The sequence below is a fragment of the Eublepharis macularius genome, chromosome 9, assembly GCF_028583425.1.
Source record: "Eublepharis macularius isolate TG4126 chromosome 9, MPM_Emac_v1.0, whole genome shotgun sequence".
NCBI lineage: Eukaryota > Metazoa > Chordata > Lepidosauria > Squamata > Eublepharidae > Eublepharis > Eublepharis macularius.
In genome coordinates this window covers 36498635-36511984 of record NC_072798.1, presented here as the reverse complement: position 1 = coordinate 36511984, position 13350 = coordinate 36498635, and the positions used below count along the sequence as shown (strand labels likewise).

General features: G+C 42.6%; 1 protein-coding gene across 2 annotated transcripts in view; it reads right to left on the bottom strand.

The window, feature by feature from the left end:
* GGA1 (golgi associated, gamma adaptin ear containing, ARF binding protein 1) overlaps window positions 1-13148 on the bottom strand; it is a 28123-nt gene extending 14975 nt beyond the window's left edge. For both annotated transcript variants that reach the window (XM_054988526.1, XM_054988527.1), the window contains exons 1-6: window positions 12961-13148; window positions 10599-10683; window positions 8801-8876; window positions 6432-6530; window positions 4796-4919; window positions 3693-3793 (exon numbers count right to left, since the gene is read on the bottom strand). In XM_054988526.1, coding sequence (XP_054844501.1) covers window positions 3693-3793; window positions 4796-4919; window positions 6432-6530; window positions 8801-8876; window positions 10599-10683; window positions 12961-13003 — 528 coding nt within the window. In that variant the 5' untranslated portion in view covers window positions 13004-13148. The remainder of the gene's footprint in view (window positions 1-3692; window positions 3794-4795; window positions 4920-6431; window positions 6531-8800; window positions 8877-10598; window positions 10684-12960) is intronic.
* Between the last annotated feature and the right edge of the window lie 202 nt (window positions 13149-13350).

Below are 13350 nucleotides of genomic sequence, written 5' to 3'. Positions count from 1 at the left end.
CTGAATCGCCCAAGGAGTTGTTCCAACCACAAGGGAAACTCTGAGAAAAGTCTATTTTTTCCTACATGTTTGAAACCACAAACACTTTGAGCCACTTTTCTATACTTCCGTATTGCTGTTAATATGTCAAACCCACGTACAGAATGTCACAGGCATATATAGCTTTCAACCACAGAGAAACATCTGAATGCAAGGTAACTCAGACATGATGATCTACCTGTAGGATTCATGCTAATTTTTACACAGATGTGCCTTCCATGTTGGAGGTTTGTAGCATGTGGAGTACCTTTTTGTCTGAGAAATGCCATATGCATTTAGTAGTGGTCCTCTGGAGAGTCATGTAGAGAAATGTTTTACTGCCATTAGAGGATGCATGCATTCCAGAAAACAGAATTTTCCAAGCAACCTGGACAGCAAGAAATACCTGTTTTTTCCCTAGTGTAAAGAGATGGATGATACTGTATGAGACTGTCAGTAGAGACTGTCTGGTATTCCAGATGGCAGTGGTGCAAAATATATCAAGTGATGAAACTCACATTCTAATACAATGGGAAAATTACAACCAATAGGGAGATACCCTTGCCAACTCCTTAACTAATAGTTTTAATGTGTCATGCAAACTAAGGGAGATCAAGGCTGGGAGCTGTACCTTAACTTAGGCCTTGGCAAATTTTCCCTGGCTTGAGAAGACAGCCCAAGAATTTAGGAGGCAGGCTCATTTTTCAGACTACAGGGTTTCCTACTTTAATGACAACATTTTTTAAATTATCGGCACCCCAAAGTCTAATCCTAGCTTTATAGTTTCTTGTGATTTTATGAAAGTTATGACAAAAGTGTTATGCTATAGAAATAAATGTGAGGGTAGCTTCTAACCCTAACCTTACTTCTACCTAATTTCTCACCATTTCACGATTACTTTAAAAAGCTCTATATAACTGAATATTGGAGACAGTATAGAAAGCTGCTGGTTAAGAAGTAAATTCATCTACTGCCATGAAAGGGTATAAAGTTGACATATAAACCAGCAATGACAAGAACTTCATGCATATGCATTCTTATGTCATACCATAAAAAATTCTTATGTGAAATAATAAGCTTTGTACTTCTAAGGAACACTGAGAAACTACAACAAAATCACTGCTGAAAGTACGAGGTGCCACAATTAAACTCCTAGGCACCTGGCGACCTATGATTTGTTAAACTCTGCCTTAACTACCTATGACAAGGCCGACCTGGCCACCTGGATCCATGCTATGGTAACATCAAGGCTTGACTATTGTAATGCACTATACATAGGCCTCCCATCTAAGTTAACTAGGAGGCTCCAATTAGTGCAAAATGCTGCAGCTCAACTGTTATCAGGAGCAAACAAGAGCATGAACATCACTTCCATCCTACAGTCACTCCATTGGATACCCATCAGTTACCGTGCTCAGTTCAAAGTATTGGTTATTACATACAAAGTTTTTCACGGCTTTGGTCCGGCATACCTACGGGACCACCTCCCTCCTTATGTTCCCCCACAGCAGCTTCGCTCGTCTGAACAGGGTCTCCTGCAGGTGCCAGGCTACACATGGGTGAAATCAACAGCAGCCCGTACATGGGCTTTCTCTGTGGTGGCCCCTATCCTGTGGAATAACCTGTCTGATGAGGTCAGGACAGCCTCCACTCTTCTGGCTTTCTGCAAACAATGCAAACCCGAACTATTCAAAAAGGCTTTTTACTAAAATGGGAGGGTGTATTGTAGGGATGTCTCAGATGCTTCACTAATGAGTTAGGGACCATAGACTTCATCACTATATTGCCTTATATATTATCTGTTGCTTTAAATATGTACCTCTATGTACCACCTGTGCTCCATGTTGTCTAATGTCAGTCCTAGAATTGATTATGTTCTGTTTCAGTATTTTTTTCTACTCTGTATTGGATTCTTGCTAACGCTATGTCTTTTAAACTTGTATTAATTTACCCTATGGCATTGTTTATGGAAATGTCCTTGATACTGTATTGAAATGTACTTGATACTGATTGTGCTAATCTCATACTGTGTAATCCACCTTGAGTCTCAGTGAGAAAGGCGGACTACAAATGACAAATAAATAAATAAATAAAAAAAATAACACTAGGGCTAGTAAAGCTGAGAGCCATTTACAAAATAGATGATAAAATACATACTCAAAAAAAGAATTATCCGTTATAGTTGTTGCAGAATAATTTTCTGTATCATTTGAAATAATAACTGAGTTTATACACCACTCATCTAGACAGATTAGTGCCCCCCTCAGAGCAGTGAACAAAGTCAGTGTTATTATCCCCACAATACAGCTGGGGAGCTGGGGCTGAGAGGAGTGGTTTACCCAAGGCTACCTATCGAGCTCATAGCAGTAGTAGGATTCAAACCAGCAAAGTGTTGATTCAAAACCCAACCACTCAATCACTGTGCTACAACAGCTCATCCACTAAGCACTGAGTGTGAACCTCTAGAATCTTCATAGGTGCCAAGGGGAAGAAAGGGGGTAAACATAAGAGTACCACAGAAAAAGTTGGGGGGATTCTGATGAGGGAAAACTGAGTTCATATCACTTCACAACTATGAGCTCACTATTTTTCAGTCATGTCAATACCACTCGGTGTTAGTTTACCAAATGTCAAAAAGAAATAACAGTAGCATAATAGCCAGAGTTTTTTTCCAAGAACAAATTATTTTGTAACACACTTTGCATATTAAGACAGCCCTGAAGATAAGTTGAAAGGACCAACTTTCCAACTGAAACTTTGAAGTGAAATGGAGAAAAGAGAATGAGAATCTGTAAAGGTCATCATGAGAATCTGTAAAGGTCAAGTTGTATAAAAGAAAAAGACTGAAGTCTGGGTAGAATTATATAAGCTGCTTTGGGGTCCCCCCACTGGGGAGAAAGGCAGGGTATAGATGAAGTAAATAAATGAATGATTTATTTATAGTCCCCCTTTCTCACTAAGACTCAAGGTGGATTACACAGTGTGAGTCAGCACAGTAAATTTCAAAGATATTTCAATAAACAACATATTAGGGTATATAAATGCAAATTTACAAAAATTTAAAACCAGTAGAAATCCAATTCAGAGTTGAAGAAATGCTGAAACAGCATAACTACTTCTAAGACTGATACATTAAAGAATACATAAACTACCCAGTAGAATCATACTTACAGCAATAGACAGTACAAAGAAGCAAAGTCTCTAGTCCCTATCTGCAGAAACTACCCAGTAGGATCATATGTAACAACAACAATAATCAGTACATAGTAGTAATCTGTAATCCCCATCCCTTTACTATTGCATCCCCTTCAGACCACTTCCATAAATAAAATACATTACTGCATAGCAATCCCTGATCTTTTCACATAGGGAGGAATGATCCAGGAAGGGTCAATAAAAAGGTACTGAATTTAATGAGTCCCTTGTTCAGCCCCGTTGTACGGTAGGTAATTTCATCTCTCAGTCTTATCCAAAGTACAGGAAAGTCCACTGAGTTCGACAGACTCTTAAAGAGTCACATTTGGACCCTCCACACCCCCTTGCCACCTCTCCTGTCAGGAGATGAGCCGTCCTGAGATTTCAACATCAGGGCTGAAGACTCCAGAGTGAGACAGTCACACACAAAAGCAGCTTAGAAAGGCTTCTAGACATTTTGCTACCTGATGAGTTCTTACCTTGGACTTCTCTTCATCATCAAAGATAACATTCTTTGGCCTAGGGGGAGGCAGTGGAAAGGGTGCATCGTCTGGCAGTTTGGGATCACACTTCACAATCCCTGCAAGGCAAGGAAGACTTTACCAACTTACAGGCCTCTTCCATTTCCGTCAGAATGGGTTGAAGAGATGCCACCTGAAGAGTCAGGAAATGATAGCTTAATAGCACCTCTTCCCCAATGACCCTGCCATGGTCATTTCGGTCAACACTTGAGCTGTGAATTTCTTGTTTCCTTTTTTTCCATCTCAGATTTTAGAATACTACATCCCCAACATTGGCCAACGGAGCTTCCAAGGAATGTTTTGCTGCCTTCCCCTCCACCAACCCTTAACCAGCTGGAGTAACGGACAGGCCTACAGTAAAGCAGTCTACAGAAGACTACAAATGGGAAGAGGACTAGGTTCACAGCGTCCCCGAACATCCACACAACAGGAAATCCAGCACATAAAATGTTCATGAACAACAGGGGTTTATTTATTTTATGACATCATCTATAGTCCACCTTTCTTGGTGAGACTCAAGGCGGATTACACAGTGTAGGTCAATTCAATCAATACTAAATAGTACAATAGGGTAAGGACTGAAATTTGCCATTAACAAGCAAATGGACAGAGAGATGCCTAATCTTCCCCAAAAGATGATTACTGGACAAGTTCACTGTCAGATCAGGCCAGTGAATTTCTGCGATGTTCTTCAAGACCTGAACGGGACGGGAGTGATAAATGAATAAAATAACAACTAAAAATTGGACCTGTTGTGCCAGGTCATTCACAGTCCCATCACTGGTAACAGCACCAGTGTACAAACCACCTTCCCTCCTGCCTGGCTGTTGCTCCTTAGTAATCATTCCAGTCCATGTTACAACTCCTACAATATACAGCAAAAACTCAACACTGCCCCTGCCATTCTGAACTTATCTCTGATATTGTTTTGGAAAGTGATGAGCCCCTGCCCTTGTGCCTAGATTCAATGACTGTACAATGTGTGTTAAAAAATCCAAACGTTAGCTCAGGTTAGCACAGAAAGCAAAGTGATGAAGCTGCGGATCTCAGGGCTTTCTCACCTTGTTTCTTCAGCATCTTATAGGCTTCCGTAATCTTTACTTCATGTGGCAGCCCCAACATCCAGCTATACATCAGCTCCAGGATCTTAGATTTCACTTTCTCTGATGTCCTGCTTCCTAGATACTGAGAGAAGACAACCACACACTCATGTCAAATACAAAGGGGTTACATGTTCAGGAAACCTCTGGGGGGCAGGGAGTTTGAACAGCGATCTCAGCGAGTTCTGAACTCAAGTACAAGGTGAACTTCATTGGTTGGAGTTGGCTGTGGGGAGCTTAGAACAACCCTTTATAAGCACCCTCGGACAGCAAGATACAAAATCACATTTAAAACCTATTCACCTCCATGACTGGTCACTTCCACTATTGGCAAGAGTTGTTATTTATCCACACTGCCATGAACAAGGGCCTAAAAGTAGAGAGGGCAGAATACAAGCTCTTCCAGTTCATGTTAATAAGCATGAAAACCTGGAAAAACAATCATTTCCTCCTAACCAAGAATATTACAACTGCCTTGCTGAATCAGACTAGCAGTCCATCCAGCTCAGCGCTCTTTTCCAACAGTAGCCCCAATAGTACCTTTTAGGCAACTCTTGCTGGCTAAGATGTTAAAACACAGGGAGAACACAGTAATTGACAGCTGAGACAGGGCAAATCCCACACAGCACAGATCCTTTCCATAATTCATATCAATGCTCCACAGCCAAAAGGTGGGTTTTCTCATTATCCATCTAATGTACATATATCGAATTCATCCTCTGTTCACTTCCAAATACTGGAGCAGGGAGCGGAGTCTGTTCTATCAGCAGCTACTACAAACAGAAATAGTTGGAGGGGGGCTGCAGGACTTGCTTACTTTGGCACATCCTCTGCTCCAAGAGAGGAGTCCTATGCTTATCCATAACAACAGTCACTAGATTTGTTTACAACTGCAGAACCACCTAACTGTCCCTTAATATGCAAAAGACACTGTTTCCAGATTTAGGTGGTGTACTGTAGCCCTAAAGAAAGCAAGGAGCTTCTCCAGCTCCTTCTTGCTCCTCGTCTTCTCTGGGAGCAAAGGGGGATACAAGACAAGACAGTCTTGTAAGCCCCCTTCAAGAAACTTGTAGTAGCTGCTGATGGAAGGAAGCATGCTTTCTTCTCTAGAACAGGGGGTAGATTTAAATGCTGCCCTGGGGCTTTCTAAAAACATGCAGGGGATATAAATGGAACAGATAGAAATTCCTTCTGGTGACAGAGAATGTGTAAATGTATGGAAGAGCCTAGAGCTCCCAGCATACACTAAGTGAACTCCTGCTGACATAAGAGACTTGCCATTTACTAAAATGTTGCAGTTCTGCCCCGATGCATTCCCACTGCATGTATGGAGATTTGCTAATAGCAGAGTGAATACAAAGACTGTGCTCACTAGGAGCCCCTTATACACTTCAGAGCCCCCATGAAGCTTTGGATTGCTCAGTCATGAGCTATTAAAACTAATTCTCTTCCCGAAGCTGCTTACTACTGTTTCTTGTTATTCCAGGCTGTTAAGACCCCAAACACATAAAATTCTCTCTTCTTTGCTGCTTCAAAGCAATCAGCACCAGCCCTGCTCTCTTCCCTTCAATCTTGCCATCCTAGCAATGGAACCAACCTTAGGTGACACCACCTTGATGAGCTCGTTAAGGAAGCGGAACTTTCCCACCTCATTGTGGAAGCGCTTGCCACAGTTTTTCATACAAGCCTCCAACACCTACAAGAGAGCAAAGGCCAAGAAATTCAGGCACTGTGAGCCTACTTTCTCCTAGTCCCCCATTTCAAGATGCAATTCAATGAATTGAGGGGGGGGTGCTATTTAGGAGAGCGCACACAGAGCATCCATTTCAGACAGCATTAAATACATTCCTTCCCTGCTCAAGCAAACAGTATGAGGCTTGCTTCTCAGCAAGAGACACATGATGCTGCCTTATACTAAATCAGACTATTGGTCCATCAAGGTAAGTATTGCCGCCTACTTAGACTGGCAGTGGCTCTCCAGGGACCTAGGCAGAGGTCTTTCACATAACCTATTACCAATCCTTTTAACTGGAGATGCTGGGCATTGAACTTGGACCTGCTCTACCACAGAGCCCCTCAACCAAGAAAACACAGACAATAACCATGGGAAAGAGCAGACACTGCTGATACCCTAGTTTCCACAGCATCACCTGATGTCAGATATGGTTTTTCCCCGGACATGACATCAATACATAGCACAACATCACTTCCACCCCAGCCCTGCCCTCCAAGCTGCTGGGAATCCATATGATGGAATCTCTATGCTGATTATCTCTGTCATCTAGATCCCCAAGTCCCCCATTATTTACTCTGGTGGAATGCCATTGCCGGTCTTCTTATCAAGCCAGCAAATCTACCCACACGGCTGCTATTAATAGGATCCCACGCAACCTTATTTTAGGCCAGCATCTGGTCTCTTGCATGAGTTATCTTCCCCTCCTTGTGAGGCTGGAAATAATCAAAGGCAAGCCCATCTGCACCCAATGTTGGATTACCCTCTGCTTCACAGAGGCACTGGAGCATACCCCTTTGGTTGGGATGCAGCTCTTTCTACTGAAATATACATAAAGAAATATCTACAAGATGACCTGTGTGTGCTGACAATCCACTCCATAAAACCCATATTAGAAGTGGCACAAGTCCCAGCATGCCACAAAAACAGCATCTGCTCCTCCCAGGAAATCAAAGATGCCTTATCCCTCCTTTGAGGAGTACACAGGTGAAGAAAATTCATTAGACACAGAGTAATGCAAGGGACTGTTCTTATTAGACACCTGATCCAAAGTCTCAAATGTCAATAGGCACCACAGAAGTAAAGAAGCATGTCTTAATGTAGTGTTAATATGCATATACACTAAACAGACAATTTGTTTCAATGAGTAGTTTATATCAGCATTTCTCAATGCTTTGGCTTATGTCCAAATAATGTGACCTTACTGGATTGTTGCTTTGAAGTTCTCTGTCCCACTATCTGAAAAGGCCAAGAACCACTAAAGAACATAAGACTAAGAGGAAGTTTCTAAGGATTTCTGATGGAAATTCTGCAACAATTTCCTTAGAATGGAGAATGCAAAGAATTTACTGGCTGCAAAATCTAGTTGGATTATTTCATCAAGAACACTTTAGGATATTTGCTCAGTTTCAGGCTTCTATGAAGGGCCTCCCTGCATGATTTGGACAAGAGATTGCTTTACTGGCAGATAGGATAAGCTAGATAGGAAAAATCTGAGAATAAAATGATGTATTCGTTTTTACTTCAAGCTCAACAGGTCATCCTTCTGGAGGACAGGAAGAAATCTTTCCAAGCTACATTGGTTAACTGGCTGCCAGACAGGAAAGTTCCCCTCTCTAACCAAGCTATTATCTCCACCCTTTATTCTTTTGGACCTCGCATGGCAAAGCCTGCTCTGGAACAGAGGATGGACTGCACGATTATCAGGTATCTTCCTCTGCTAACTCCGTATTATTCATATGCACATAATGCAGGTTAGCAATATGTTTTGACATCTGTGATTGGCACTAAACTAGTTGTCCACCCCTGCTTTGAGTTAACACTCCCACATCATCCCTGAAGGGTTGCCAGGACAAAATTTCAGAGATATAGAAAATAACATAGTTGGTGGGGGAGATCCCTTCTGAAATACACAGCAGCTTATGAAAATACAGAGCAGCTGGGAATGGTATCTACCCTCCTACAGGAAGGGGAATAGTCAACCCTCTTGAACTGATGGTTCACAGCCCTAAAAGAGAATATTTTCCATTGTTTATGAAGATGGAGAAGGGGTGAAGAGTGGATAACTTGTTCAGTATTCTAATCGATCCCAAGGAGAAAAATGAGGACACCTCTCAAACACTTTCCTGGGAGCGAGCCCCACTGAATAAACCTGCTGAGGATGGCACTGTACAGAACACGAACACTCTATACTCTTTAGTCAAACCAGCAGGAAGAAAGTCATGAACTCTTACCGTGAGAGCCTGAATGGCTTCCCATTCTTGTGGAGACTGGATCTTGTGGGCTAGAAGCCGAGTAGCAAGTGGTGGCCTGAATGCCAAGACACAGGAATAGTTATTGAAGGACTCTTCGCTGTGATGCAGACCTTACTATCTATCACATTTCTATTACATTTTAACCCCACCCCTTCCTCAAAGACGATCAGGTTGGCATACATGGTTGGTTCTTCTCCTGTCATCCATTTTATCATTACAATGGCTCTGCAAGGTAGACTAATTTGAGAGACAGTGAATGATTCAAGATTTTGGCTACACAGCCAAGAAAAGATTTTAACCTAGCTCTCCATGGCCCTAGTCTGACACTTTAACCACATAGACCCTTGCTGTGTTATGGAGCCTTTAGCTCTACTTAACATCTTAGTCTTTAAAACTTCAAAACAGGCAAAATGCCCATGACCAGCCTACTATGCTCCCTCTTTTGATCTGTCTCCAGCTCAATTAGCTCCCTCAGCCCCACAGCACTTTTGCCTGTTTGGCTTGTAGCACTTCTGAGCTATGATGGAGAGTGGCTATGTTGCTTCTTTAAACGAGAAGGCTCAACTTTGGAAGGTATGTATTATCAGCAGTACTCAGAAGAATCAGTGAAAACTTAGACAGAGTGCTTTTCAACCTGCACTGAACTCCTGGAGAAAGGGCTCCCAAATTGGAGGCTATAAGAAATTCTGTCACCTCTCAATTAAGCACTGCCTGAACGGCAGACGGGTTGTGGAGAGAGACCTGAATGCATCAATGATTCAAAATCCCTACACTCACTGACACATTCTGGTTTCTATATTTCCCCTCTTTCCAAGCTGACTGTTGGAAAATCTCACTGCCCCTTAAGTTCTGTAAAACTTCAGCTTTAAGGAGCTTATCTCATTCATCCTTTCTGCAAGTGTATGAGTCAGGTCATTCTTACTTTTCAGGTGGAAGAACTGAAGCTGAGAGACAGTGTCTTGAACAAGCTGACCCAAGTCAATCACTGGCAGAGATTCCCATTTGTTAGATCACCTTAGCTGTCATGGCTGGAATTTGTCAGTGGCGCAAGCCCAGCTTTGTATCCTACAAATCATTTGTGCTTAAAGATCTTACTAACCCAGAAATGCCACACTAGGGAATCTCACGGACAAAGATAAGAGAATCAGCTTCTTACTTCCTTAACCATCCTGTTTATAATAATCTATCCACCGTGGGGTGGGGATCATTTTCTGCTGGTTAAAGCCCACAATTTTTAAATAATAGTTACCCACTAAAGATATATGCCACCTCACCTCACTATAAACCATTTTAAAAATCTGATTTTGTGTACACCATCCATTCAAAGATGCCTTGGTTCCCTAAAACTCTAATTTGTTTCATTGACTGCTTGTTTGTTTTCTACATTCTACAGCCTTGGCTACCCTACACAAAAATATCATCGGTTCCCCACCCATTCCTGGTTGCTATTTGTTTGTTTTTGCCAGTACCTCCCACATACTGTCAAAGAGGTATATATTTAACATCATTTAAAAACAAGCACACACACCCCAAGCCTAATGCAAAGAACAATCATCCCAAAGAGGAAATTCACAATGCATAAAAAATATGAACAACCACCCTAGGATGTTAAGATACAACCTGAAGGAAAACAAAATAAGAAATGAAACCATTTTGAAGGTACAGTCCTCATAGATACTTCTTATTCAATGATGATTTGGACTGACACTGCTTGCTTCTAGGGGCAACACTCACAACCAAATGACTTTTGGTGGGGAAAGGGGATAGGCATACTAACCCTTCCAGCTCCTTATTGAGCTGATCACAGAAAGCATTGATGCTGTCCCATTCGAGGTCCTTGTTCAGAGGATTTGTCGCCTTGTCTGGATCAGAAGAGAAAGGAAAGTCTTTTGTGAAGGGAAAGAGATCTAACTTGTATGCAAAGGGCTCTTTGTCAACAGTCCCTCACAGTATGGCAAGCAAAAGATAGGAGCCACCACACACGGCAAAAAGAAGACGTGTCGGATCCTGACACTTTTTTACTCCATCTCACCCAGTTCCCCTCCTTACTACAGCCCGTCCAACATGGCTTTTTTTCTTACAGGTCTTATGGTGTCCAGCATAACCTTTTTGGTGCCTTTCCTTTTCTACCTGCTGGTGAGCTCCACAGCAATATTTGGAGGAGCTTGGGAAGGGACAACAGGTTAGTGGTAAGTATGCATTTTGCATGCAGAAGGTCTCGGGTTCAGTCACCAGCAGCACCATGGCAAAAACTCTCAGGTAAGAATGCTAGGAAGACCACAGCCCATGGCCTTGGACATTCACTGCCAGTCAGTCACCAGCACTATGCTAGAAGGTTCAGTGATCTAGATTTAGCAGCAAACAATATTGTATGGGCATGAATGTAATCGGGGGACTGGTACATGGAATGGTGGTAAACAGTAGTGTCTGGTACCTCAGCCATTGGGAAGAGGCCACATCCCCATTTTCACTAGCTTGTATTATCCCATTTTACTTATTTTAAAAAGAGGAACAAGAAAGAATGTGCCTTATTTTTAAAATTAGGAAATGATAAAAAGCTTAGTTTAAAACATACATACATAAGAAAGTGGAATGGGCACAGTTCTCTAAGGCAGTGTTGTGTTTCCCAACCAGGGTTCCTTAGGACACTGTCAGGGGTTCTGTGAGAAATCATGGTATTTTGAAATACCATGAACAATTCCAAATATTCCTCAAAATATGGCTGATATAAACTGACTTTTACAAATAAATTTACTTGAAAAGAATTTAGCACTAATTGAATGGTGTTCCCCATCAATGACTTCTTTTCTGGCCTTGGGATTTGAAAAATTATTTTAGGGGTTCCTCCATATGGAAAAAAGGTTGGGAAACACTGCTCTAAGGGGATCTGCCCAGCTCAAGATCTTTTCCAGCACAAAAATAGAATCTGCTTTACAGGATAGACCAATCCTAAAATCTGATTCAGGCAAATATGGAAAACGAATAAAGTAACCCCTAGTCTGAATAAGCACGACAGGGACAGCAACAATATACATACTTCACCGAGTCTTGTAGCAACTAAATTTCACCCACACACATATAGAGCAGTAGAACAATAATCAAGCCCACTAGTACCTTAAAGACCAACAAGACTTCCAAGGTATAAATCAGAGCTCCCTTTGTCAGATGACTCTTAAAAGCTTACACCCTGGAGATCTTGTTGGTGCTACTGGACTTGCTCTTCTACTGAAGACCAACGCAGCTACCCACCTGAAATACCAACTGATATTTTACAGAATGGCACATACTTCATTAGATTAATCAGCCATTAACATATAAAGGACGAGATTTCAAAATAAAAGCTTCAAGTAAGTATGTGTGCTTAGGATTTTAACACTCAAGTACATATTTACGGACATTTTGCTCAAATTACATACTCCAGTCCTTAATACAACTATAGCATCCTTCCGCACATACAACTAGAATGCATAAAATGTGATTAGGAGGTGGGGGAAGGGTGTTGACTGTTCATTCAAAAGTGTTTAATTTATTGTACCTTTCCATTCTGATGCCCTCCCTTGTATCAACCCTTTGGCTGAGATATAAAGGCTCAGGGCTCTCCATTCTTATTCGTGCCTGAAGAAGGGAGCTGATTCTTAAAAAATTACAAACTGAAAATCTCGTTGGTCTCTAAAGGACCACTGGACTCAAATCCTGGAGTAAGCCTTATTCTATTTAAATAAGATGTTCTTGCAAACAGACATGAAAGGACGGGCCTACACCTCTACCTTAGCGAGTCTCAGTTTGAAGCCACTGTGGTTGGGCAGAAGGCTGCAGACCCCAAGAAACTTTCCTGGGAGTAAGCCTCACTGCATAACATGGGACCCACATCTGAGTAGGCCTGCTCGGTGCGTGTCCCAGCCTAATTAACATGGGAACAGACTGTGTTGGGGAAAGCAACACTTCATGCAAGTGTGTAAAAGAAGCCAGCCTCTCTACCCTCCTGCTCCCTTTCTCAGAGGGTCCTCGACCGCCTTTCCTCTCTGCCTGGCAAACTGGCCAAATGAGGGGCTGTTGAGATACACCTGGGGCGGGGACACACAACCCCCCTCCGAGCCAGCCGTTGGGAATGAAGCCCCGGAGGCGCCTCCCTCACTCACTAATCCGCGACTCCAGCGTCTCCGCCTCCATCTCGGGCTCCATCGGCTCAGTCGCCCCGCCCCCCGCCGCCGCCACGGCCTCTCGGTTAAGGGAAGGAGATACGCGACACCCTCCCGGTCCGGTGGCGCGGGGACATAGAGAGTGGACTCAGAAAACCACCTAGAACGTTCCTCTAGGAACTACAGAGACGCGGAAGTTACGGCTAGAGTGACAAAAACTAATTCATAACTTCCTCTTTGCGTCATCGAGAGGCCAACGTCTGCCTAGAGCGTCCAAAGAGGTGAACGGAAGCGCCATAGGAAACTGGCAACATAGGTAAGGCAGTTGTTAGTAAAGTTCCGAGTCTGTGACGGAAGTGACGAAACCTCAGAAATGCGGAAACCAAAGGC